This window comes from Toxotes jaculatrix, chromosome 2, assembly GCF_017976425.1.
Source record: "Toxotes jaculatrix isolate fToxJac2 chromosome 2, fToxJac2.pri, whole genome shotgun sequence".
NCBI lineage: Eukaryota > Metazoa > Chordata > Actinopteri > Toxotidae > Toxotes > Toxotes jaculatrix.
The window spans coordinates 16380904-16407036 of NC_054395.1; the positions used below are offsets into that span (position 1 = coordinate 16380904).

At 40.2% G+C, this 26133-nt stretch overlaps 3 protein-coding genes across 3 annotated transcripts; 1 reads left to right on the forward strand and 2 right to left on the reverse strand.

Moving 5' to 3' along the window:
• Window positions 1-444: 444 nt before the first annotated feature.
• Window positions 445-11517, reverse strand: elapor1 (endosome-lysosome associated apoptosis and autophagy regulator 1). The gene is made up of 22 exons (XM_041057624.1): window positions 11420-11517; window positions 9293-9413; window positions 8951-9131; window positions 8707-8854; window positions 8537-8617; window positions 8317-8422; window positions 8059-8208; window positions 7801-7889; window positions 7420-7597; window positions 7158-7286; window positions 6606-6696; window positions 6388-6493; window positions 6143-6280; window positions 4954-5217; window positions 4035-4211; window positions 3800-3950; window positions 2860-2953; window positions 2562-2663; window positions 2218-2344; window positions 1663-1841; window positions 1346-1511; window positions 445-1251 (listed from the first exon to the last, which is right to left on the reverse strand). The coding sequence occupies exons 1-22, from the start codon at window positions 11504-11506 to the stop codon at window positions 1165-1167; spliced, it is 2952 nt and encodes a 983-aa protein (XP_040913558.1). The 5' UTR covers window positions 11507-11517; the 3' UTR covers window positions 445-1164.
• Window positions 11518-12959: 1442 nt separating this feature from the next.
• On the forward strand, window positions 12960-14132 carry c2h1orf194 (chromosome 2 C1orf194 homolog). Its single transcript, XM_041057637.1, has 4 exons — window positions 12960-13034; window positions 13559-13675; window positions 13779-13894; window positions 14036-14132. The coding sequence occupies exons 1-4, from the start codon at window positions 12960-12962 to the stop codon at window positions 14130-14132; spliced, it is 405 nt and encodes a 134-aa protein (XP_040913571.1).
• Window positions 14133-14967: 835 nt separating this feature from the next.
• Window positions 14968-25606, reverse strand: smc5 (structural maintenance of chromosomes 5). The gene is made up of 24 exons (XM_041057613.1): window positions 25392-25606; window positions 24436-24577; window positions 24156-24208; window positions 23686-23848; window positions 23296-23430; window positions 22927-23067; window positions 22640-22801; window positions 22406-22477; window positions 21622-21877; window positions 21313-21467; window positions 20958-21071; window positions 20733-20827; window positions 20450-20582; window positions 19996-20169; window positions 19663-19832; window positions 19423-19546; window positions 18887-19009; window positions 18551-18676; window positions 18351-18446; window positions 17797-17901; window positions 17599-17718; window positions 16907-17086; window positions 15920-16015; window positions 14968-15482 (listed from the first exon to the last, which is right to left on the reverse strand). Exons 1-24 carry the CDS (start codon window positions 25553-25555, stop codon window positions 15348-15350), a joined length of 3234 nt encoding a protein of 1077 aa, XP_040913547.1. The 5' UTR covers window positions 25556-25606; the 3' UTR covers window positions 14968-15347.
• Between the last annotated feature and the right edge of the window lie 527 nt (window positions 25607-26133).

Here is a 26133-nt window from a genome sequence, read left to right on the forward strand (position 1 = left end):
AGACAGATATTGTACTTTTTTCTCCACTACATTCCCACTCAGTTGGCATTTTATTAGGTACAGCTGGCTAAAACTAACGCAGTCTTCCTTCACAAATGTCACAATGCTCAATTTTTCTTGAAAGTATTTCAGAGGTGCTTATTCAACTGTATGATCATCTTGGAGGGTGTAGTTTGTGGTGAAGTTTGTACTAACAGTACCAAAAGATAAAGAAAAGAAATAAAGTAAAATATATTAAATATGAGTACATTTTCTTAGCTACATTCCACCACTGCTTGTACTCATATGACCAAAAGGTGATATTTAAAATGTGCTGTGGAAAATTGCAGAAAAGCCTCATGGTCCAATGAATACATTTTTGATTAATAATTCTGATCATGTGTTTTCGTTTTTATCATGTATATGACTGTTTCTTCATGGGTAGTCATGCATAGTTAATAGAATTTAGGGAAACCAACAACCACAAAAACGTTTGAGTTAGAGGCATTTTTCAATCAAAAGCTTATGAAAACACATTTAAACAAATAAAGTAGTAGCATAAAATTATTATATAACATACGTAATGTGAAGTGATATAATTTTTTGTGTTCTGATCTTACAAGGAGCACCTGAAGGCAGCATTAAAGGTCATTCTTAATTCCTAGAGATGTACACTGGTTGCTTTTTCAGTGTAGAAAATCTTTACTTCACAGTAAAAACAAAAGATTATCAAAAGCCAAGCAAACATAATTCAAGGCTGAACTAGAAATGTTGGTCTAATAAAACAAGAAAAGAAAGACAAAAAAGTGGAAAAAATGAAATACATAGTAACAGTTATGTAAAATGTACACAGCCGCACATATCTACAAAAAGTGTGACTCTATCCACAGTTTTGGTCCTAGATCTTTTTGAAATACACCATGAGATTTGAAAATACAGAATATCCCCAATATGGAGACTTTGTATTTCAGTATTAGGTTTGGAAAAACTAACATAAGACAAATTAATGCAAAATAAAACTGCCGCTCTAAAACTCCCACAGTAAGCCTATATCTTTTATAATAAATAAAATTCATTCACAGCCCATCTCTGTTCTCTATGACTCCGTTGGAGCTGAGCTGTCAAACCATCTAGAATTTAACACTCCCTCTGCACTTTGGTTGAAAGATCTCTTCATCCTCTGATTTAAGCATCATCGGAGTCTTCTTCCTCTCTTTGGTGGCGTGAAGATGATGACTTAAGTGGAACTGAGTCAAATCCATCTGATGTCCTCTGAAAACACATTGTTGATAACATGAAGCAAGAAAAGAAGCCTTACACTGAAAGTGTATGTGCGTGTGTGTGTTTGAATGGAGCGGTTACTGACCTCTCGTGAGAATGACTTAATTTTGGTGAAGAAGGATTTCTTGGTGAGGTCCATGAGGTCGTCCTCTGCATCTTCTCCCTCCATTATTGCACAGCTGTCTGCAGTGGGCAGCTCACACTCTTTACCCCCAGAGCTCATCATCAGCTTGGAGTATTTATACTGCAACCTGCAGATGGAGGATGACAAGAATATGAAAATGTAATTCAGATTTTTTTTCATACTATTCATTTAAGTTTTAGCTTTAACTTTATACTACTACTATTACATATCAGTGCTTCAGCAAACACCAAAGGAAATGTGAAGCTCAGTAGTCTCACTTGCGTGTCTTCTTCCAGAAATAGCAGCTGATACTGATGAGTAGCACAGCAGCTATCGTTCCCGTGGAAACACCAAACTTGAGCCAGAAATCCAGAGTCACACAAGCGCTAACTTTTTGCGCTGGTAGGGACACTCCGCCATAACACTGCAACGGCTGCTGCCACACATAGGTGGTTCTCTGAAACAAAAATTCTCAACATGTTGGACTGTATATATTGTATTTCTTTTCCAAGTTTATTTTTCCTTTATAGAGTATATTTAGTGCTCCTTGTGACTGCTGCTACAAACGAATTTCCCCACGGGCATTAATAAAGTATCTCTTAATCTTAATTAATCTTATTCCTTTAAGTGAATATTTTCTTTTGTTTCACAAAACACAGAAAATTCTAACCATCTTGTGTCTCATTTTATTGGTAATTACCAAATTGGAATTGATATTTTTAGAATCTATTTCTTTCCTCACAGCTTGACTTTGTGACTGATCTGACATAGATTCGTGGGGTTGAGGAGGTTAAGTGATTTTTGTCAGTACATGCATGCTGTTGCAGCTCTACCTGTATTCCCTGGATACAAGCGCTGACAATCTCTCTGTAGTGGTTTTTGGTGCAGAGTGGACACGCATGCTGGCTTTGCCACAGAAAGTGGAAAGTACAACCATCACAAGTCCCCTCTGAACAGTTACTGTGGAGGAAAACAAGGTAAGAGAGATGTTTACAAGCTTTATGTGGCAAAACTGATCTCAGAGGAACCACTTTGTCCACAGTTCAGCCTCAGAGAGCTCAATGTGTGATGTGTTAGTGCCAAATACGGCCGTTAAAATACAGTGTATGTGTCAAATCAAATTTTGTCAGGATGACTTGTCAGGTGAAAAGCTGAATTTGGTTATGGTATCACATACCTTGGCAGCATGATGTGGTCTTTAGCAGTCACTGAGGGATTGCATCTCAGTCTGATGGTGGCTGACCTGCCTTGTTTACAAGCCTGAGTTGTCTCACTGGACCTGGAAACATCACAAACATGATGAATGTAAAAGTCTTACCTTCCATCATGTGATATATTTTAAACTTTTTTCTCTGTTACATTATGTTGTTTAACAAATGCTAAAATGTCCAGTATCAAAATTTTACTATTAAAAATGTGTATTTGAAAGCATCACATTGGATGAATTATATAGAATAAAGTGCAATCTTATTTACTTGTAGTAGAATATGACATCTGGCAGGCCAGGCGCAGAGGGGAACAACTGTTTTGGTGAAGAGATGCTATTCAGCGACGTCTCAGTGGTCACACCTTCGGAATTACAACATGTACCGGTAACATATTCTGTCATCTGTTAAATGTCATGTAAACCACTGGCTCCCAACCTCGTTCTGTAGCAACCCCACAAAGCAATGTATACTTTGATGCCTCATTAAAGGCTGTATTTGTCTGTGAGCAAGTTTTAGACTATTTCATCCAAATAGTTTTAATACCCCAATGAAAAACTATGTAAAAGAGCACAAAACAGTTGGAAATGATGAGACAAAAGTATTAAAAATAAACACATTTTAGCAGCCTGGTAAAAATTCTACAAACCCATAGATACGGTGTGTGACACCTTGGGGATGTCTCAAACCTGAGTTTGGGAACCAGGGACACAGAAAAATGAATTTAAATAATGTATAATTCAGTTGCAATTAGGCATGTGCCTGTATCCCAAAAGATAAAATGCTAAGAAATAGTTGCTGAGGCACTACTGGTGGTAGTAAAAACAGGAAGAGGAATTAAAGCTCCTGATTTTTTTCTCTGCCCATGACTACATAAGCTACACTCCGAGTTAAAAGTTTGGGAAAGACATCCTTAACTAATATTTAAGTTTAAGACTTGTGTGAAAATCCAGCAACAAAATGCAGTAAAATTGCTGCTTTTTTTGGGAGCACTGACACACACTTACGCTGAGAAACAGAAAAGTGGAAAATCCTGATGCAACAGACCAATTATGTGTGTGGACTTGCAGACAAAGCTGAGGGCGTTGCCAGTGTGTACTGGCATTAATTAATATTTTGCCGGCAAATGACTAAATCTGGTTTTGAAAAGAATCTTACAAACACATCCTCTCATTTACAGCAACAGTTGGCTGCAACATTCAGTCCATACCAATGAGTGTGTCACCGATAAGGAAAGGCTGGGAGGACACCATGCTCTGACTCCTGATTTCAGAGGGGACCACAGTGGACTGGCATATGTAACCTTTGACCTCTCTCCTACTCTCTGTTACATTGTCCACACAGGTAGCTGGCACACGGCCCTGTAAGAGAAAGGTGGCGGTTTAAAGTGCATGTCTAACTAAATTTTACAAAAAAGAAAAACAACAGGATCACAGATTTCTCACCTCTTTCCCACACAGACCCACATTAAAGCGATGGAAATATTTCAGGCCTTTGTTGGTGAAGCGGGGGCTGCTGTGGAAGCCGGTGACGTTGGCCAGAGGAGAGAAATCATAGTGCAGCAGAGCTCCTCCTCTCGTCCGCACGTCCAACGTACAGTCGCTGAGACAAGCTGAGTAAGCCTGGAGGATGAGGCAGGAAGTCAGCAGATATACTGTTTGCAGTGGGTGGATTAATGTGGAAACCCAAATAAGACAGGTGATTTATACTAACTAAAACATAAGAGGCATTCAAACATCTTATTCTGAAAAGTTTTTTGTTTGTTTTTTTAAGGATGGTGGGTTTGTTTATGTGTGAAGACTTGTGATGTGGAACCATATATATTTGGGAAATTTAAATAAAACCTCTTTTAAAAAGGCACAAAAGAAGTAAAAAGCACTGTAAACAATTAAAAATCAAATATGGAAGGACTTTCTCTCTTTTGGGTAAAAAAAAAAGAAATTGCTTTTCATAACAAGTTAGTTAATGGGAAGTCTTGCAACTGTATTTTGCCTAGACACAAACAGTTTGTAAAATTCTATTTTAAAACAACTTTTAAATAAAAACGAAAAATGTCTTTTCTTCATTAATCTGTGCAGTTATGTAGTCTGTAAATATTTTCCCCTTAGTGACGGTTTTTAAAAGGAAACAAATACTAAATCACGTTTAACGTAATTTCATTTAACGTGATAATTTCATTATTACTTTAAGTGCTCATGTCATTAATACCCTCTAAAAACCCTCTAACCCCATAAAATACCCAAAAACTGCCCTGAGGATATGACCTCTCTGTCCTTATCAGTCCAAGATTCATTTAAGCACTGACAGATTTAGTAATATCTTTATATTTAGGCTTTTTTAGTGGACAGGATTTTTTTTTCTTACCTTGTTTCTATTTGTGTTTGGACCACACTGAACACAAGCAGCCTCTCCGACAGGCTGCTCGGCCCTGATGAAAGTGTTTGGCGGGCATCTCTTACACACTCCCGTCCCACTGGCCATGTAGTGTCCCAGTGGACAGGGAACACAGGCGGAGTTGGCCTTAGCAGAGCTCAGGGCACAACGGCGACACTGCGAGGCTACACCGCCGACCACATTGGTAATGTGGATGGAGTAGATCTTTGCAACATCACCGCTGTATTTCCTCTCCTGAGGGAAGAGAAATATTAAGTATCATTCACCAGCTGAGTGACAGTGTGGTTGCCTGTTCTGCATAAAGGGCATTCTGTAAGTCTAAATATATTTAAGTGGAAAGTAACTAAATACATTTAATGAATTAGTGTACTCAAGTACAATTTTGAAGTTCTTCTACTTGATTTGAGTATTTCCACTTTCTGTATCCACTCCACAACACCCCAGAGGCAAATACTGTTCTTATTACCGCGCTCTATTTATTTACTTGTGGTACTTTAAGTATATTTTGATGCTAATACTTTTGTACTTGTTGTTTAAATAACTTTAAAAAAAAGCTTTAAATGCATGAATGCACTTCAGTAAAAAAAATCTGAGTATTTCTTCCACAACACTATATTTCATACTCAGTGTTCATTTAGTACAAAGGTCAGGTTTTTAAGCAGATAAATGGCTCCAGACTGCCCTCTAGAGTTCAGTGCAACATTTGGGGGACAAACCCATCGTCTTCTATCAGTGCAAAAACACTCCACTAAACAGCCTTTCTTTGTAAATAAATATACACCAGATAATGAGAATTCTTTCTGACGTTTAAGAACATTACTGTTATCATGGCTTCTTAATAGTTTTACATTTACCATAAAGTCCACCAGTGATCATCTGCAAGTTTTCTCTCCGATGAACCAAAGAACTAAGTACTAAGACAAAAAGAGGGAATTCAGAAATTCAACTGACTGCAACTAGGTAAACTTTAACTTAAAAAAAATAGTTTGTCATATTGTTTAGTCTGTGCTATTATTTTTTTGGTTCTTGTTTATCTTTTGGGTTTTACATCTTGTTTATTTGTTTTCATTTCTCCTGAAAAGCCAATGAACGCTTATTTATAAAAAGTCTGAAGATCGCAGATCAGCGCTGATATCTGGGATGTGTTGTTGTTTCTCACCGTGTTAAATGCCTCTGTTCGTTGAAATGTCCAAGTGAAGCTGACTGTGCTGTTCTTCTGGATCAGGTAGGAGTATGACTGTTTGCTGTTGCTGCCTTTCCACTGCTCCACCACGTCGTTATTCCACTGGTTATAACCCTGCATAGAAATACATTCACCTCAGATGTATTCACACTCACGTTAGGCTTAAGTTCTTCATCGTCACCTGAGCCGTACATGTGACAAAATGTACTACTGTCACTCACAGCTAGGAAGTAAAATTTGCAGTCAGCTGTACACGTGGTCTCAAAGACAAAGGTGATGCGAGATAGTTCAGTCCTCTCACTGTCTTTGGCCAGTGACTGAGGCAGCCTGTGGAGACACATGACATTTCATTTCTATTTTAAAACACTGCGATACAGTGAAAACATACTGTTTATTGAGTTTCATGTGTAATTCCTCCAAGACAAATGTTTGACTTCACCTGTATCCAGGGACGTTGAGCGTGAGCATCATATAGTCTGTGTCCTGATCCCCAGGGGTGGTGTAAACATACTCTCCACCCACCTCCCATGCTGTGATCACAAAAAAAACACTAATACATTCCTACATGCTGTCCAAACAACAACAACACACACACAGATTGTGTACTTATAAATTGTATAAATGTATACTACATGCAAGTCCTTGACCTTGGAGACAATAATTTGTCAAAATAATCTTAACTCAAGCTCTGCTTACCACGTTTTGCACCACAGGACCTTTAGTTAAGGTTATTTTGTCAAATGCTGATGCTGTACTGTGGAGTAATTCTCTGAAAATAATGGTTCCTCCGTGTAAATGTTGTGCTATGCTTCAATCCTCACCTGTTTTAATAATTCTAGCCCTTTCCTGTTTTAAGAGGAACCTAAGAATATTTTTTGACAGTGATTATTTTCTTTCAGCAGTACTTGGAGATCATTATGAGGTTATTATAGTGAGTTGCTATGATATCTGCCATCACCTACGCCTTTCGACCTAATATTACGTCTCTTACCTGTTCTGTGGTCAGAGCCGGTGAACTCCCGTCTGAAGATGGAGCTCTTCATGTTGCTCGGCATCTTGTTCCACCATTTGTACTCGAATCCCACCACGGGCTCCGTGCCAACAGGGCACTTGGCACAGGCTGCGAGTGAATACTGAGTTATTGTGTCAGTATAAACATATAGGTTTTAGCGTCTATCTATCTATCTATCTATCTATCTGCTGGCTTTACATGGCTATGTTGATTATTCAGTTCTAATAAACTGATTCTGCACCTGTTCCGTTTGAGTGGAAACCACTGGCACAGGGTTCACAGTTGGAGGAGTTGGTGACAAAGAAACCGGGGTTACATGGTGGACAGGTTTGCTTCTCCCCTGAAGCAGGAAGCTTCACCGCTCCTTCAATGGTCTCATTGCAGATCTTAGGTTCAATCCACTTGTACATGAGCTGGGTCTGAGACACACAACAAGCCAGACATGAATAAATGAAAGGCGCCACCAGCGGCCATGTGACACACACAGTCAGCCCAGACAATTTATATTTAAGGAAACCCAATAGTTACAGCAGATGGTTGTAGCTTGCTGGATTCTGAAAGGGAAATCTCTCCCTGTGTTCACCTCTACAGAACCTACCTCCATGTGTCATGTCTACATTACCTTTCCCTCAAAGTCACAGGGAGTGTGTGTGTAGAAGTAGTCGCTGTTTGTACACGCAGGTCTCGGTTTGCAGCTCCCTGAGCCAGCCTCTGAAAAAACAGAGACCAAGCCAGGAGAAAGAGCCGGAGGGGAAACACACAGCTCACATTAAGATCCGGTGATAAGACAAGCCGTATACATTCTGTAACAGTAGATGAAAAAATGATGCCAAGTTAAAGAACACGCAAGTGATATGACTTTCTTTGCAAACATGGACACCTGCATATTTGTCTTTTTCACACTGATGGCAAACAGTGGCACCCTTAGTGGAGAAGGTATCAGCAGGGCAGGGGGCACAGCGGGCAGATCCTGGTTTTGCACTGTGGGTGCCAGGTTTACAGTGGAAACACTCTGATGTGTAGGCCACCCCTGGAAGAAAACCATCAACTTGTAATCATTAACAAAAAAGAAAAGGAGGCGAAGAGTGGAGCAATGTTTAGAACTGCTGCACACGACACTATACAGGTGTTAATCTACCTGAGATGGCAATGTTTCTTAACAGCACAGGTTTGACAGCGCTTCCCTGCAGAGTGTACGCAGTGGTTCTCCAGTACAGCACATTATTGCCTTTGTTGAGCTCAACCTGCACAGAGTCAGTTTGAAAAATGAAAGAGGAACAGAAGAGATAGAGGGGAGCAGAGACAACATGTTGACACCAGCAGGTGTGATGTAGTGTTAAAGCTACTCTTGGACAAACCATGTATTTACTCCAGCGGCTCTCTGAGATTTTCATCCACCGGCTCTCAGAGTCTGTAGACTGACACTGGTCATTCTGAACCTAAAGGAGGGGGAGAGAAGAGAAAGAGGTCACCAAATATTCCCCCCTCAAAACAGCCATCTTTGTCAACATCAATTTAAAACACTTACAAAGAACTCAAAGTAGATACTGCTGTCAGGGTAGAAATACTCAAAGGACACGATTCCAGGTTTCTTCAGGGTCACGGCATAGGACATCATTGCAGTGCACTCATCCGTGTTTGAGGCTATGTAATCACCCTTTGGTGTCCATGTTGAGCTAAGCAGCAGAGACAGTTTGATGAGAAATCAAGAAACATCTGCAGCAACAATCGGTCAACTAAGTCAAGACAAAAGAAAGTTAGTATCTACTAACTTGGAGCAGTCTGTCTTTCCATCCCCGCCATTTGTTGTGACCCCATGGGTGACAAAGCCTGTCGGTAGGCTGTCCCACTCATCAAAGGCCACGCCAGTGCCCAGAGAGTAGGTGCCGGCAGCACACCTCTGGCACTGCTGCGACTGCATGTCAAGGAACTCCCCCTCACTACAGGAGAAGCCTATGAGAGGAAAAGACCAGGGAAGGACAAAAACAGAGAGTAGAAGCTTCATGGAGAGGTGCACAGCAGATTCAGTTTATTATTCACACATTAAAGCTGTAATATAGATTGAAGGTTTGGAGAAAAATGTATAAAATAACATGTGAGGGCAGGAAACTTACTGCACTGAGTCCCTTTGACTGGATCTGGAAGACCTGTGCATGTGTCGGCTTTGTTGGGAACCGCCACTCTCCATCGTGACCCGAGTACGTCACACTCTGTGTACTCAAAGTGATAATCTGACTGCAGGGGCATAAGACAGGTGTGAGTTTCACACAACCGCATAACAGAGGACTCTATGCCCAGTATGAAGCAATCCACAAATAATCTGATTATCTGATGAATCAACTGTTTTAACGCTTTCAAATGTCTTGTTTTGTCCAACCAACTGTCCAAAACATCAAAATATTTCGTTTGCTGCCATGTAAGACAAAAAAAAGCATGAAATTCTCACATCTGACAAGCTTGAATCAGAAAAAGACTTACTCTAACGTCAAACTGTTGCTGGTTAATTTTCTAATAATTGACTTGTTAATTTATTGGATAATTGTTGCAGCTCTATAAACGATGCAAACCAACATGCAGATGAGAGGGAAATGAGGTTAGTAGTAAGAACAGGTCATCAGATTGCTTTATTCCTCTGGAATTTTCTTTTGTTTCTTTTTTTTTTTTTTGGTTTCAGAACTAGACCAGCCTCTTTTACAAATAAAAGTCTAGGCTAATATTTGCCCGGGAGGCCGTCTCAACTGTTGTTTTAATCTCACTCATCAAGGATGTGCTGCAACTCTGCACCTTCAGGGTTTATTTACTTGGCCAAGGAGAGGAGAGAAATGGTGATTCATCCAATCCTTTTGTAAACATTTAATTTCAGTGTTTTCACAGAACTTTGGAGACAGCAGGGGCTCAGGTGCAAAGCTTGTGATGTGTTTGTCATGCTTTGACGCCTTTTGGAGATACTTACAGTGGGTGACTGACAAACACTACCCCACCTGTAATGATGTTATTTGGGATGTGGCATAATGTTAAAGGTTATCTTGTTGATCTGACACCTTCTGAAACAAGGCATACACACAGTGTAATCTTAAGATTTGGTCACTGGTCGACAGACAGCTGTAATGTTCTAAGGCAGGTCTATAAGCACTAATCCAAGCCCACACACAGCCTCATGCGATTAATATTTAACAGAAACACAGCAGCAGCAGCAGCAGCAGCACTCCTCTGGGTCTGTGTTTTTGATTAGAGCTGCTACATTAGCTGTGGTTGAGGTATCAGATGAACATGGGTTTGGGTGGGAGGATCTGATGTAAAAATGCATCAAGCTGGAGATGTGCTGTAGCCTAATTGCCTCCTTTAAGCAAACACAAGGAAACCAAGGCAACGGGACATTGTGACCGCTGTGTCTCATGGTCACTGAACTGGCATGGAAACAAACTCACCTGGAAAAAAAGTAGCTGCTATCAGGGGCCTACCTTGCTTAAATCTGCTTTCATTAGCTCACAAAACTTAAAATAAAAGCCTACAGGTCTCTGGTACTACACACTTTGAAACGTTTTGCGTATTATCAAACAGTACTGTTATTATGCAAACTGAAACCAGATACAGAAGTGAGAGGAGAGCTCAGGAGATGCATATGGAAGATCTAGTAAAACAAGTGTCTGATAACTGTAACAACACTGAGGCAAGTACAAGTGAATGACTAATGTAATTCAGACTCTTGCAAAGTAAATATATGCTCATTTCCCACACACAATATGTTAAGGAGGCCAAAGTGTTTCACTATTGCCACTAAAAAAAAAAAAACACACACACACTGTTGTAATGTGCCAATTCAAAACTCCCTTCGGAAAATGTACATTTTTCTTCATTTGTAATTACAGTCAGTTCTAGGGCGATGCAAACTAAAAACACAGACCTTGAACAGATTTCCTTGCATTGACAATAATGGGGTGAAGCTGTTTAAGAGGCTTTAGGTCAGCTATCATTTGAAATGCACAGAATCTTTTCAGGCAAATATTATTCAGGCCTTCAGGTAGACAACATTGACATGGCACAGCAGGTTAAACTTTCCTCCAAAATGTCTCACATCTCCCTGCACCTCAAAGCAAGATCATTGTTCAGTTTTTAAAGCAGTTTACCAGGTGAAACCTTTGTATGCATGTGACAGAAACAGCTGGCACCTGTTAGTAGTTTAAGCTTTGACTGTGTTATTGTTAATAATGTAGCAATGAAAACAACAAGAATCGCCTCACCTCTTTGCACATGGGCAAATCCGCAGAGGTTTGTGCAAAAAGAATCCACAGTAAGATGTGGCTCAGGTGAGCCAGGCCTCGCTGCATCGTCGCTTGCTGTAAATGCTGAAGTGATGGGGAAGGAGCAGCAGAGGACTGACCTGAGCCCTCAGGTGCTGCCCGCCCGGCGGCTGGAGGCGGGGGAACAAATACCGGGAGCTGATTGGCTCTAGCAGTGGCGGTTTTTGGCACGGGGAAACCGGACAGCTGCCCGGGGCGGCATCACACGGGGGCGCCACAACCACGTGAAAAAAAAAAATCATCTGCGCCGCTAAGCTGTTTTCTATTATCATATTACTGAGTGGGGAATTGGCAAATTGGCGCCGTCCCCATCTCCCAGCATGCACCACCAGCATATGCATGTAGAAACGGCACCCTGACTCAGGGTGGTGGTTAGGTTGGAAGAGTGTGGGAGTCGTCCCAAACGAAGGTTCTCTAACGCTCGTGGCTCCGACACATGCGCAGTAGCTCATAAGGCAGTTGTATTGAACCACTGTGACGAGGTGTGGTTTGGTCACACACGTCTGAAGCACTTGTGTGATGTTCGAAGCAGGTGAGTGCTTCGAACGTCATATGAATCACTTGATTGGTTCGGTTTGTCATGTGAATCACATCACGTGATTCACGTGGCGGAATCGAGTGTGCTCGGAGATAAGATAGCTCTGTGTCTTATGCAGTCTATGATAGTGGCGTCCCGGACGACTCCCACACTTTTCCAACCTAGCCACCACCCTGAGTCAGGGTGCTGTTTCTACATGCATATGCTGGTGGTGCATGCTGGGAGATGGGGACGGAGCCAATTTGCCAATTCCCCACACAGTAGAATTATGCCCTAAAAACGTTTTTGCTCAAAACGCGTGGGGAGAAAAATCTGCTACTGCCGTAAGAATTATTAGAATCTGTTTAATATGCTATCGAAAACAGGCTCTGTAGCTTGAAACCCGACAGAATGGGGCAGGTTGCGGCACAAGAGTTATGAAAAATAAAACTGCACTGAAAATTGGTTGGAATATTCAATAAAATAAAGCCTCACTTTCAGACTAAAATGGCTTGATAAGGGGATATTTTTGCACAGATTATATCAGTTATATTAAAACAGAAGCTGTTATGATTATACAACAAAATAAAGCTACTAAATAAATGTAGCGCAGTAAAAGTAAAATATTTGCCTTTGAATTGTAGTGAAGCATAAAAGAATAAAAAGGAAATACTCAAGTAAAGTACAAGTTCCTCGGAACTGTTAGTTAGTCGGAACTACTTAGTTACCTTCCACTGTTGTAAACACCTCTGGTTTAATATCGACAGTGTCCTGATGAAATGTGACGTGGGGCGAGGGCGTTCGGCAACAATCGTTTTATTTTGAAAGGTTTAACCGGACGTTTTTGGTTGCTTAGAAACCACGTTGTTTCCATCCCGGGGTTAGCGAGAATACCTAAGAAGCTACAACAACAACAACAAAAGTTTGGATATATTGCGTTTTTTTGGCGTGTTGTCATTAAAGATGTCAGGTCGGGATCCTTTCCCTTCTCCAAAGTTTGAAAACGGCTTCACTCTGAGCGGCTTCAGGCGGCAGCAGGTGTGTTTTTCTACTGATAACAACTTGCTGTTAGTCTGCTACTCATGGTACACAAAAAAACATGAGCTAAAGGACGAGCGATCTAACATACTGTAAACGTCTATTTTTTTAAATGGACATAATCCACCAACTCTATTCTAGGTTTAATATAACTACAGGTATTACCTGTAGTTATATTAAACCATGGCTGTGCAACATGGCTTATTATGTGGACTGAAAGTTAAAAACAAAATTAACATCTATGGTGAATACAATCAAATAATGCCATTATTAACAGTTATTAATGAGCACCATTGCGGCTATATGCAGTCCATTATACTTAATATGCAATCATTTGCAGGATTTTATCCCAAAGTATATCCACTTTTGGAAAACTATCACCTTAAATGAATCCACCCAGGTCTTAAAATGACTCTTAGCAATAAAAGGCACCCCTCATGTGATGTCTATTTGCTGTCATTTTCATCAAGTATAATTTCTTTGTAAAATTAAAATGTAATTTTCCTCCTTTCCCATTGTTGCAGAGAACAACATATGATAAGCCAACACACATCGCCCAAACAGAGGAACCCTGGAGTCGCCTCCATGATACAGGCACTTTGGCCACTACCCGACGGAGTGTTCTGCATTATGAGCATCAAGTAACAGAGCATGATTTTGACCTTTTCTTATGAAACCAAAAAAGTATGTCAAGGCAAACCCACGGTCAGTACTTTGAATGCATCGCTCTTTTCTTGACTGCAGGCTCCAAAAGACAGCCTCGACTTCCAGCTAAAGTCAGTCTATGACCACAACAAGGACTTCTTCAGGAGCAAGAACCAGATTTTGTACCAGAAGGAGACCGTCTCTGACAACCACAGGTGAGGGTTTGTGATGTTAAGGTTGTGGACTGGCTGTACATCTTCACTCTGTTGTCAGTGGCATTTCAGGAGTCTAGTTCATTTGTGTCTAATTGAAAAAACATGTACATGATGAAAATCATTTTTCATGTTCATTTGCAGGAAAGAGGAAAAATTAAATGTGCTGGAAAAGGAACAAGAGAAAGACATGAGAGTGTGGGTCGACCCACAGAGGCGTTCCATTTACAGCATCAAGTGAAGCACAGGTGAAGACAAGTGAAATTTTATTTCCCAAATTTGTCATCATAGCAGATAATGTCTGTGTCTAGAACATTAACAAGCCTAATGCTTCTGATTCAAATCCTAGACTGCTGCAGTCGACTCCAAACTAAACCCATGGAGTCTGGAGAGGATCTGGCTTTGTCTGGAGCAAAGTGTGCCCTAAATACCACTACAATGTCCTATTTTTCCTCCACAAGCATTTTCAAACAAGGGCTACACCAGGGAGATTGGTGGCAGTTTCTATTCAACTTGAAGCTTCCAGTACTACAGTCTCTAAGTGCTCCCAACATTAACAAATAAAAGAGGTCTGTCAGTGCATTTTTATACTGCTTGTGTTTTCCAATTTAAAGGGAATTTAAAGGGAGTTTATGGAAAGAAAATGCTGTGAAGAATGGATGCTTTCACGCTGAGGTTTCAGAATCACTTTGACCCCCAAACTCTCAACAAACACTGAAGAAAACAGTGGAATGAAAATAAACACTGCGATCATCCATCACATTACTGAGATACTAATTTAAATGGCCAGGTAGATATGTAATGAAGGTTCAGAATTAAGGTATATTTCTACAGTGCTACTGTTTGTGGGTGATGTTACTTTTGATTTCATTTCTCTACAGACTGCCCCCAAATTTCATACACTTTTGAGCAGAGTAACACATGTAACACATATGCCCCTTCTCTTCCTACGTTATTTGGTGTTTCCGCAAAATATGTTTTATTTTCAAGAAAATATCATTACCTACTTAATGTCTCACTGCATACTGAAGGTAACAGATATTTAATGTATAATCTAAATAAATTTAACATACCCATTTAGAACAGAAACAGAACAATAATTTATTCAAATATATAAACATGCAAATTAACTGTTAAGGAAGAGATGAAACTGTTGTACATATTTTAAATTACCAAGAGTTAACATGCTGCTGCATCAACAGACAAATGTGCAAATGCATATTTCTGTTTTCAATAACCCTGTTTTATAAAACCCCATTTGAAACAAAAAAACTAAATAACAAGTGTTAGAATACTGCCGCTCTGTTTAAGACCCTTCCTCAGTACAATATTAGAACCTCCTCTCTCAAAGGCTTATATAGAATATTCCATCTGAAATAACGGCTGAACAGAAACTTTCAGTTTTACAGTATATTTTAAACAGTGAACCCGGGAAGGTCAGGTCGGCCTGGTGGATTCACGCCCTGGCTTTTCTTTGGAGACACCGTTTGATGAAAGTCCTCTCATCCCATTCGTTCGGGGGAAGCATGTGAGCGCCATTATGGACACATAGGATGGTCATCTCCTCAGCGTACTGAAGATTCTGGAGCAGCTGAAGACAAACACAGCAGGAGAGGACAGTTCAGGAAAAGGAAAAGCACGGACTCTCATGGGTGCACTAACTTACACAGTATCAGACAAAACATTTTAAATCTGCATTAAGTGACTTTTTGGCCACTTGGTGCTCTAGACAATATTACTAAAAGTTGTAAACACAACACTGACAAAGTATCACCTTTTAATTTGACGCAAACTGTTCCCTATTTACACATCGATCCAGATATGAAGCGACATTACATTTATTTAAAGTCACTGTGTGAGTTTGGTATTTATCCAGGATTATAGCAGCTTTAACAACATAAAATAAAGAACAGATACACACACACACACACACACACACACACACACACACACACACACACACTCTCAATGAGATCAGTCACCTGTTCCCATCTGACCCCTCACTCATTTGGAGCTAAAAACACTCACCTTGGGTGTTATGAAGAAGTACTGGGATGTTGTTTCTTTGCAGGCCGTACGAACCACAATGTCAAACACTCTTCTCTCATTTACAGGATCCATTCCCTACACACAGAAGAGAAAGAGAAACACAATCATCCACATGCATGCAAGTGCCTATATAAGCTCTTGGTCCCTTCAAATTGGTCTGTGTTGTTCAATTCAAAGATAAATACGAAGAGAAAGGGAACATTTTGCCACTTTACCAAGTTATTTTAGTGAAGTTAAAACTCACGGATAAATAAAAAAAAGAAAACACAGCAAAGCACAGAGCAAACCAGGATGAAACATGATTCATACATTTTCCCAGCATGTATCTGTTTATCACCATTATTAGCTCATTACTGCCTTAATTTGGAGGAGAGTTAGGCCATGACTTGACGAACAAGTGCTGAATTTTTGCTGCAGTTTTGACCCTGCAGCGCCTCTTCATGGCCATTTATACATTTTGACTCATGACTGAAGCATAACCCCCCCCCCCCCCCCCCCCGTAGTCAGGGTATATCATGCTTTTTATTCCACCACTTTGAATTTTCCTGCTCTTTCTCTATTTTCATACTTTGGTACTGTCCCTAAATTATATATATATATTTCTGAGCAAAACAACCCACAAAGGTTTTTTAAGCCCTCTGAGCTCATTCCTCTCCTTTTTAAAAAAAAAAAAAAAAAAAACATACACTTGGGTTATTTTTACCTTATTGCTCATTTAATTACCCAGCACTTAACATTTTAAAGACTGTTGTTAAAACATCAGCTCGTCTTTATTTATAGTGTGTTGTGCTCCTCTGAAACTGAACATAATGCACTGACTTGACCACAGAGACCGAAGTGGTTTTATATTTCTTGTACAATTACAATTACAACCTCATGCCTGGTTTATGGCATTATTTACAACAACTTCAGCTGAAACTCTGCTTGTGTGTTCATAATGTCAAAAGCTGTGTGTGTGAGCGCTACCTGGTTGATCTCGTCCACCACTCTGAAGGGGCAGCGGTTGAGCTCCTGCAGGGCCATGAGGTAGAGCATTGTGGAGACACTGCGCTCTCCTCCGCTCTGATGGTAGGCCGTCAGCTCGTGGAGCTGAGTGCTGCTGTGAAACTTCACCCGAATACGGATCCCGTATTTGTCATACTCCTCCTGCAGTGGACAAACAGAAGTTATTGTTTTGATTTAATGACCTCCTCAGATGTCTCTTACAAATCGTACATACTTTGTTCCAAACATGTTGCACGAATGCTTCAATTCTTAGCCTTTTTCTTTTTTTTAAACCAGTCATCAGTTTCAGTCATCTAACCTCATCAGTCACTTAAAAAATTATTTAATCAAAGCCAACTTGTACAACAAAGCACTGTTTATAATGGCTGATCTTGTGTCAGTCATTGCAAAGATGTCCTGCTAAATTTCAGAGAAATGTCTATAAAATGAAACGCAAGACATTTACTATTGTCAAGTTGATGAAATTTGATCAAAATGCCAAAAACAAGCAATCATGAATTTGAATATTTCACTAGTTTTAAAGGGAAAGGAGGAAGTCATGGGTTAAATCAAGTTTTACAATGACCAAATCCATATAAAATATAACTTTATACTGACTTGTGCTCAATTCAGTAAATAAAAGAAAACAGAAGGAAGTGTGTGTCTGCATTCACCTCATTCTCTGCGTGCAGATCAACCTCTCCTGCACACTGCATGGTGCGAAAGAAGTTGCTGAACTTGTCATTTATCTGTTCAACCAGCTGCTTCAGAGGGTTCAGCCAGCGTTCCTTAGCCTGTGACACAAACAAAGTCACTACACACACATTCATTCACAGGATGACATCTCAGAGGAAAATACTGCAGTAATGCACCTCTGATATGTTCTGCCGGTAGGCACTCAAGGCATTAGTCTTATCTTCCAGCTCTTTCTCCAGATGTTTGATCTCCAGCTCTCTCCTGTTGAACTCCTCAACAACCTTCACAGCAGAGAGAATGAACATGACAAACATTTATACCCCAGAAAAACTGCTATGCACATTTCAGCTTATTTGATCTGATCACACTTTCCTGTAGAGATTTTTTTTTAAAGGTAGTTTCAAGTTCTAAAGTTTCCAAATCACATTTTCAGAACACGAGTATTGTGATCCTATATGTGCATTGTTCCTAATTATTGTTGGCACAATCTTAAAGGCATCACTTTGCTGATACTTAACTTCAGTTTTGAAGTCACTGTCAGTTGTGGAAAAATAAACAAGTAAATAAAGATCTGTATTTTTTTTTTCCCCACAGATTTCCAGCCCAGAACAGATCATTCTGAGCTGGAGATGGTAGGCTCAAAAATTACTACTACTACTCTGAGAATTAAGTCATAATCATGTTAAAGAAAAAAAAAAAACATTTAACCCTGACTCTCTTTTGCTCTTACACTTTCACTGAGGCCAGTGAAGCACTCAGCTCTGGACCGCTCCTCATTCAGCATGGCATCAATCTCGTCTAGCGTGTCGGGCAGCTTGCTGAACCCCTGCATTAAAAAAAAAAACATGAAGCATTAACATTTCATAAACTATAGTTAATAATATCCTTATGTTCAAAATTTTCAATGATAGGACTGTGATAAATACTAACATTACGCAGGTCCTCAGGTAATGACCCATCGGGCTGCATCCTACAGACTGACTTCGCTCTCCTCAGCAGGCCTTTGCATTGTTCTGTCAGCTGCACCTTCCTCTGGTCCAGACGGTTGCATTTTTGCTGCAACAAAACATGGACAGTTTACAGTGACACACAGCAAATAGTAGATCATGAAATAAATGAAGGAATATCGCAGACATTCCAGCAGGATGAACAATCGCTGACATGGGGACTTCAGACTCCTTGTTCTTTCAGTGAGCAACACGCTATCAACCTATCCTGACTCCGTGATGTTGTGAATGTCCATAAACTTCTATGTGAAACACTTACATCAGTGGCCTTAAGTTCAGAGGCGCCTGCTCGACAGTCATTCTCCAGTTTCGTCTTCTCCGCTGTCAGACCCACCGTCTCCAAAGCCAAGTACACCTTCTCCATAGTCAGCTTAGCTCTGAGCTACAGATGATGGACAGACAAAAAAATGAGAGTCAGACACTTGAAGACAGACAAAAGGCAGAGGCCAGTCATGAGGACAGTTTGTATTTTTACAAGAAAAAAAAGCAATATTCTTGAAAATCTATTATCACAATATCAAAAATGGTTAATGAGTTTAGGGCAAGTTTCACAAAATGTCTGCTACAAGGTGCAACAGAGACGGGTGTAGCATGAAAACACTGAAGGGAGGACACAGAAAGAAACAGAAAAAAATGCAAAGTTAAAGTACAGCAAGTAAGAGAAAAAAATCCAAAAGAGTCAAAGAAACAACAGGCTTCTGGATAATATTTAATATTTAAACGTCATCTTACCACAACTCTCAAGTGCAATCCAATAATATACAGGTTCTTAGTTATAAGTTAATTTATACGTGCCTTCATTTGGGTCATGAACACTGTCACTATGGACACCTTCTGGGAATTGACAGCTGCAATTTTCTCTTTTGTCTCCTCCTCAATCTTCTTCAGGTCAATAACACTCTGCTCCATCTGCCTGAGACTAAACACAAGGGAAGATAACACCAGTTCTTAAAGCTAATGCATCTTTACAGAGATGAAACAAATGTGCATGTACTTTCAGTGAATGTTACAGTGGACCTTTTAAGACAGATTTACCTGTCTTGTTTGGTGCTGATTTTCTGCTCCAGCTGTCTCTTTTTGCCCTTTAGTTCAGAGAGACGCTTTTTCTCTGCCAACAGCTCATTGTCACGGCGATCCAGGGTGACGGCTTCCTTCTGCAGGGCCTTCATGCGTTCATCGATTTCTTTTAACCTCACCTCACACGCCTGGTCACCGCAGGGGTTAACAGTTAAACTCTCAACTCAGTTAATATTGTAATTTCTCGAGGTACTGTACATTTATAGCAACGCCAAATGCCAAATTTATAAATCACTGGGGTTGAAGAAAAGGGGTTTGGGCTGTGCTCCCACATTTGCTCCAGTGTCTCACCTTCATCTGCTGCTCCAGCTGCCGTTTCTGTTCAGCATCCACAGTGATAGTGAGGTACTGGGAAGGATGCACTGCAGAGTTACTGGTGCTAATCTTGTTGGAGTAAAAGGACCTTTTCACCGTGTACCTCTCCTCTTTTGTGTATAACACCCTGAGGTAGGGCTCCTCAATCACCTTTGAGAAAAGAAATGAAAAGAAAGATTGAGGTCAGAAGAGATACTGCTTACCCAACCTGAAATTAAATAAGACAGTAACAAAATGCATCACTGATGTGTAATTTTTATGTGCTGGTGCCTCTTTACAGACCTCACTGACATGTCCTGTCTCTACCACCACAACTTCTCTTGATATCCAATCCATTTCACCAAAGAGGTTAAACTTTAACCTTAAACTTTAAACTTCCCTAACTCTCTGTTCTTCTGAGAACTTGGATCATGTGGAAAGAGGAAAGTACCGTTTGAATCATGGCTTTTGTCTGATCGCTGCCCACAGGGACGTCATGAACCTTGTACTGGTGACACAGATAACTCATCACCTCATCAGGGGCGTCGAACATCTCACGCAGGTAGGAGTAGAACCCGAAACGCCTGCAACCAAAAAAAAAAAGAAGAAACTGAAAAAATGAGAAAGGACATATAAAAACAGCAATGGTAGCACAGAAAGAGACACAATTACACGGATAAATACAGTTTATGTTTATTTCATTCTTCATTACATTCCAATTCATTTTCTCTCACCTTAGGGACTCAATATTTCGGGATGGCTCCTTTTGAGAACACGACTCCACCGGAGCAGAAATGGAGTTCACCTTCAGGTTCATCCTATCACGGACCTGAGGGTCACGACAAATATAAGCTACATTTTTTAGTTTGGGAGGGTAAACTATCACTTGCAAGCAGAAGAATTTTCATCCTTCACCCAGAGACAACATGAAAATAATACTGATGGACAAGCATCCCGACCTCAGTCATGAACTTCTCCATGTCGTCTTTTTTCTGGAAGACAAATGCTCGCAGGTCCTGGAATGGGATGTGATTTTCCACGTATTTTGCAAATCTATGATCTCTCACATTGATCTGATGAATAAAAGAAAGAATTAGCATTAAAACTCCATAACCGATATAAAAAGCATCACCATCCCAATACTGATCACTAAACCAACCAATCCCTTCTAAATGGAAGGTGGTCAGACAGCACCTTGCACAGTAGCTCACTGCCATCAGTGTGTGTGAAAGAGAGAATAAGAGGCACATTTTAAAGTGCTTTGGATCAAAATGTTAAAGGGAAGTATTACCCACATAGTTTACTGGGACTCACCACCAACATCATGGGCTCATGGACATTCCCATCAAACAGGTGCCTGTTCTGTCTGAGCCACTGGAGAGCAGCATGTGTGTCCCTGTGGCGTCCTCGCAGCTTCTCCTCTTTGGCGTTCATCATGTTGTTCATGTCACTGAGTCTCTTCTTCAAACCTGGCAATAAAAATAAACACGACTGCCATGAAACACACTCTGTGTTTGACTGACACTGGCAGAGGTAAAGTACCTGAGTGAGCAGGATTAAAATTTTATTATGTTTCATAATTAGATTGTCGTTTATGCAGAGTAGCTTATGAGAAACACTCACTCATGAACTCAGCAATGAGGTTGTCTTTCTCCCGTTGAAGGTCGGCCTTCTCTCCTTGGATCTTGGCTCTCTCCTCCTGGATGCCTCTCAGCTCGATATTGATGGCATTGATCTGCGGTGTCACATCCGGTTGATCGCCTACTTTGGCAAGCTCTGCCTTCAAGTCGTCAATAGTCCGTCTAGTGTTGCTGATGCGCTTCTTTTGGTCTTCCTCCTCCATCTGCTTCAGTCTCAGTGTTTGTTTGATATCTTCAATCTGTAGAGAAGAACTGTCACTCATTAAGAAAAACATACAGCTCCAGATAGAGTCAGCTTCATAATCTGATAAACAAACACTCGACAGGAAAAGTTGGCAACACAAACTAAATGAAGTAGGATCATATATTAAAAAAAAATACTGATGATGTAATTTCTGTTATCATCTCGTCTGTACTTAATACAAAGGTACAAACATATTAAATTAACTGAAATCATTTAAGAAAATTTTAAAGAATAATTTGCTGTGATTGAGCAAAGTGCTCAGTAAATATGAAGTGAGAAGGAAGTGTGAGATTGTTCAATGATAAATAAATTGATAAAATAAAATAAAATATGACTTTAACTGCAGGATTTTTCTCCCTGTTCTTTTATCTTTTTTAAATCACAACAAGAAAATCTCTAGAGTATGGATGCAACAGGCTTCCATACGTTCTCACGTATGACAACAACATAGGTTGCGTATTTTCAGCGTTGAGGATTGATTCTCTTCCTCTTTCTGGACAATAACAAAAGCACAGAGTCTCACCTCTTTGTGTTTTCGATCCAGCTGATCTTGTTTCTGTTTGCACTTGTTTGACGCTTCTTTGATGGCATCAGTCTGAAAAACATCGAGCCCACTGTGATATCACAAATATTTTTTGATGACAATGTTAAAACTACTCCTAAAAGATGTATAACTGCGTTTCGTTACCCTGTCCTTGTACATGTGTAATGACAATAAATGCAGAAATATCACTCAGAACAATATTTGCTTTTTCACCTTGGCCTTTATTTGTGCCTCAGTGGGCTTCAGCCGGTTTTCAATATCCTGAATCTGCCTCAGCATGGGCACCTGGGCCTGTCTCAGGACAGAGAGCTGCCTTTTGGCCTCATCTCGCTCCCTCCTTACACCCTCAAGCTCCTTACGGGTGGTCTCATACTCCTAATGCCACAGGGAAACACGGAAAGAGCCAACACGGTCAAAAGAATTCAGTTTTTACTCTGACTGCATCTTCTGTTTATTTGTCTCTCTTTTTTTGTGCACAGTGTTTCGTTTCAACCACTCACCACCCATGGTTTCTTCTTCTCAAGCAATTCAATCACATCCAGATGCCTTTTCTTTTCATAGTAACGGTTCACGTCGTGTTTGTTTCTCTCATTCCTCTGCTTGGCCTTCTCGAGGAAGCTGGATCTTTCTTTCACAACATTCTACAGGGAAACAAACCACCAACATTGAAAAACCTTAAAGAGCCTGAGGCAAAGCTGCCTTTACCTGTTTTTAATATATGGAAGAAAATGTTAAGTAATCAATGGTATAAAACTGATCTTGTTTTGTTAAAAACTGTAAAACCTTTTCCCTCTTTTGTACGACTGAATGAGACATAAAAAAAACTGGCACAAGCAACAACCACACGCATCCATTTAAAGCTTGTTTACCTCCAGTTCTCGCTCTTTGTTGCGGAAGTTTTTGAGCTCACAGTGGTACTCGTACATCTCTGGTGGTCCCACTGACTTCTCAGTTGCCTCCAGCAGCTCAATTTTGGACATTTTGGCAAACTCTCCCACTTTTTCCTGTAAGGATAAACCAACCACATCAACAGCAAAACTGTGATGCATTACAGACACATTAGAGTTTCAACCTAGTTTTAAGAATGGACTGATGTGCATGGTTATGCACAGAGCTGCACAAATAATTCCTGCGCTGTGTAACTGTCCTACCAAAACACAGGATTAATTAAGCAGGCTGAACCACACAGAAAATTTCAGCAGCCATTATTCTAATTAACTGCCCATGCGCAGGCTTCTACCACAGTGACAAAAACATACCTGAGGCAGAAACTGGCAGAGGTTGCTGACTTGGATATGCAGAGCCCTGACCTCCTCTTCCACTGTTTTCTGGTTACAGTGTCTTCCATTCAGCATCCACAGAGACTGATTGTTCTCCACAATGATCTCTCTGTTTATCACTACATTCCCATCCCTCTTGTACCTCAAATAACAAAACAACAAGGAGTGTGATTCGATAATCAGATACATCACCACTGGGAAAAACTGTTTTCATAAAATCATTATATGCCTGATGTAACACTGGTAGACAGTAAAACAGTGGTCTCATTTAAGGTGGAACTGGATGTATTTTTTAATTGCTGGACTGCATTAATAAGATTAATATTTCATGATTTCAAAACAATTCTTCAGGAACTTCTAAACAACTGAAACACAAATGGATTTCACCTCTCTATAGTCTTAGTAGTAAGGGAATAGTGTATGTCTGCAATCTATTTCACATAACTCACAGTTCAATCTCAATAGATCCTTTATGGCACCCACGTTTGACATAAAGTCCAACCTACAGAAAAAAAAAATCCTTTTAACAATCATCAGAATTGTAATTGTAACACAATTGTAATACAGAAATGTAAATGATTTGTCAGCGAAAATAACCGTATAACAGTCAGACTCTGTGATTCTGATGCAGGAAGACAAGACAAACCATCTCATGCATCACAAGAAAACAATGAATGACATTCAAGTAACAATATAATAACAGATAATAATTGTGATGTTACTGTTTACCTTGTCTCCTCTGCCCAGGATAGTGGTCTTGCCAGCCAGACCAAGGCAGATGGCACAAACAATGCTGGACTTGCCAGTACCATTGGCTCCAACAATCATGTTCAGATTAGGTCCAGGGTACACCACAGAGTAGTCATAGGTCCTGTAAAAGTACAAAGTGGATATTTAAGGTTTTCCTGCAGTGTTTTACAGCAGAGGTGGGCCACCTTACCTTAAATAAAGGTAAACTGTTAACACCCTGTTTAGGCCTAATTGTCTTAACGGTTGATTTATGTTGTGGGTTGTGTATTGGAAAATGAATACTGCCTGGTGTATTCTTACCAGATTTTTTTTTATCTTAACATCATATTGTCAGACTGGAATTACATGAAAACACAGAAGACATTGAGAAATGCTAAATCAACAAGAGGACTAGGGCACGTTCTTGAAGATCTTTGGAAAACTGACCTGCCAAGCACCTTAAAAAAACTTGCTTTGAGTGTTTCTAGGAGAACTGGTGCTGTAGGCAAAGCGTGGTCACACCAAATATTGATTTGATTGAGGTTTTTTTCTATTTACTGCACTTTGTATGTTAACTGACAAATAAAAACTATTAATTGCGTTATTATGGAAAGCATCCTCACTTTACAGCTCTTTTTCCCAGATGCCTCAAACTGTGGACTTGAATTTGTGAGTTACAGAGCGAAAACATGATTCTCATGGCAGAGCTGGAGCTACTGATACAGCCCCGCGTTAGCTGGTTTCTAGCAGCTTATTTCAGTGGATGCAAGACTCTCTTATGTTTATACAGAAGTCAAAGCATCCATAACATAGTGCCAGGTAGTGCTGATATGCTGGCCAAGCCGTCCACTTATTACCGGTTTCTGTAATTTCCTTCCAGACTGGCGGCGTATCAGTTTCGGTTTACAGACGTTGGTTTGCTGTTGTCTAGTGACAGCTGAGGAGGAGTAACTTACAGGAAGTTTTTCATTGTGATGCGAAGTATGGATCCCTCCACAAAACGACCCTCTCCTGCGGCTCCATCGCGCTGACTGCCAATGAACATGTTGGCAACGCCGGCGGACGTTTGAGAACAGCTGTTAACTTGACTGAGTCGCGGACGTTTGCTGGACTCAGCCATGGTTAAAGGAAACTAAAAGCAGCCTGTCCACAGACCTACAGGCACGTTCGTTCCCTCTCGCGCGCTTCGCCTAGTCGTTGCTGAGAGCTGATTGGACAAAACGGGTCACATGTACAAAGATCGACGTCAGCGTCAGAGCTGACGTTTTTTATCGCGAGACAATAAGGACTGCCTGCTAAACGAAACGTCGGTTATGACAATTTTTACCCCACGAAACTATATTTAAAGAGATTTAAAATTGCTATTGATGAATTGTTCATGAGTTCTGCACCAGATACATAATTTAAACTGAGAAATTTAGACCAATAATTAGGTTGCTGAAAATGCTTGAGTTCTGTAGTGTAAAAAATAAACTATTTATCATCAGTCCCTTTATTATATGTATAAAAATGTTCTGGACGAAGAAAGACTGATCCAAACACAGGATGGAAAGATTTTATTTTTTTACTGCAAAACAGGTTTTATTAATATGAAAGTTCCACATAGATAAAAAGAAATGAACTGGCTCCAATAACTTTGGAAACTTTTCCCAAATAACTATTAAAATAAAGCATCACAAGGTAGTTTTTTTAAGATAT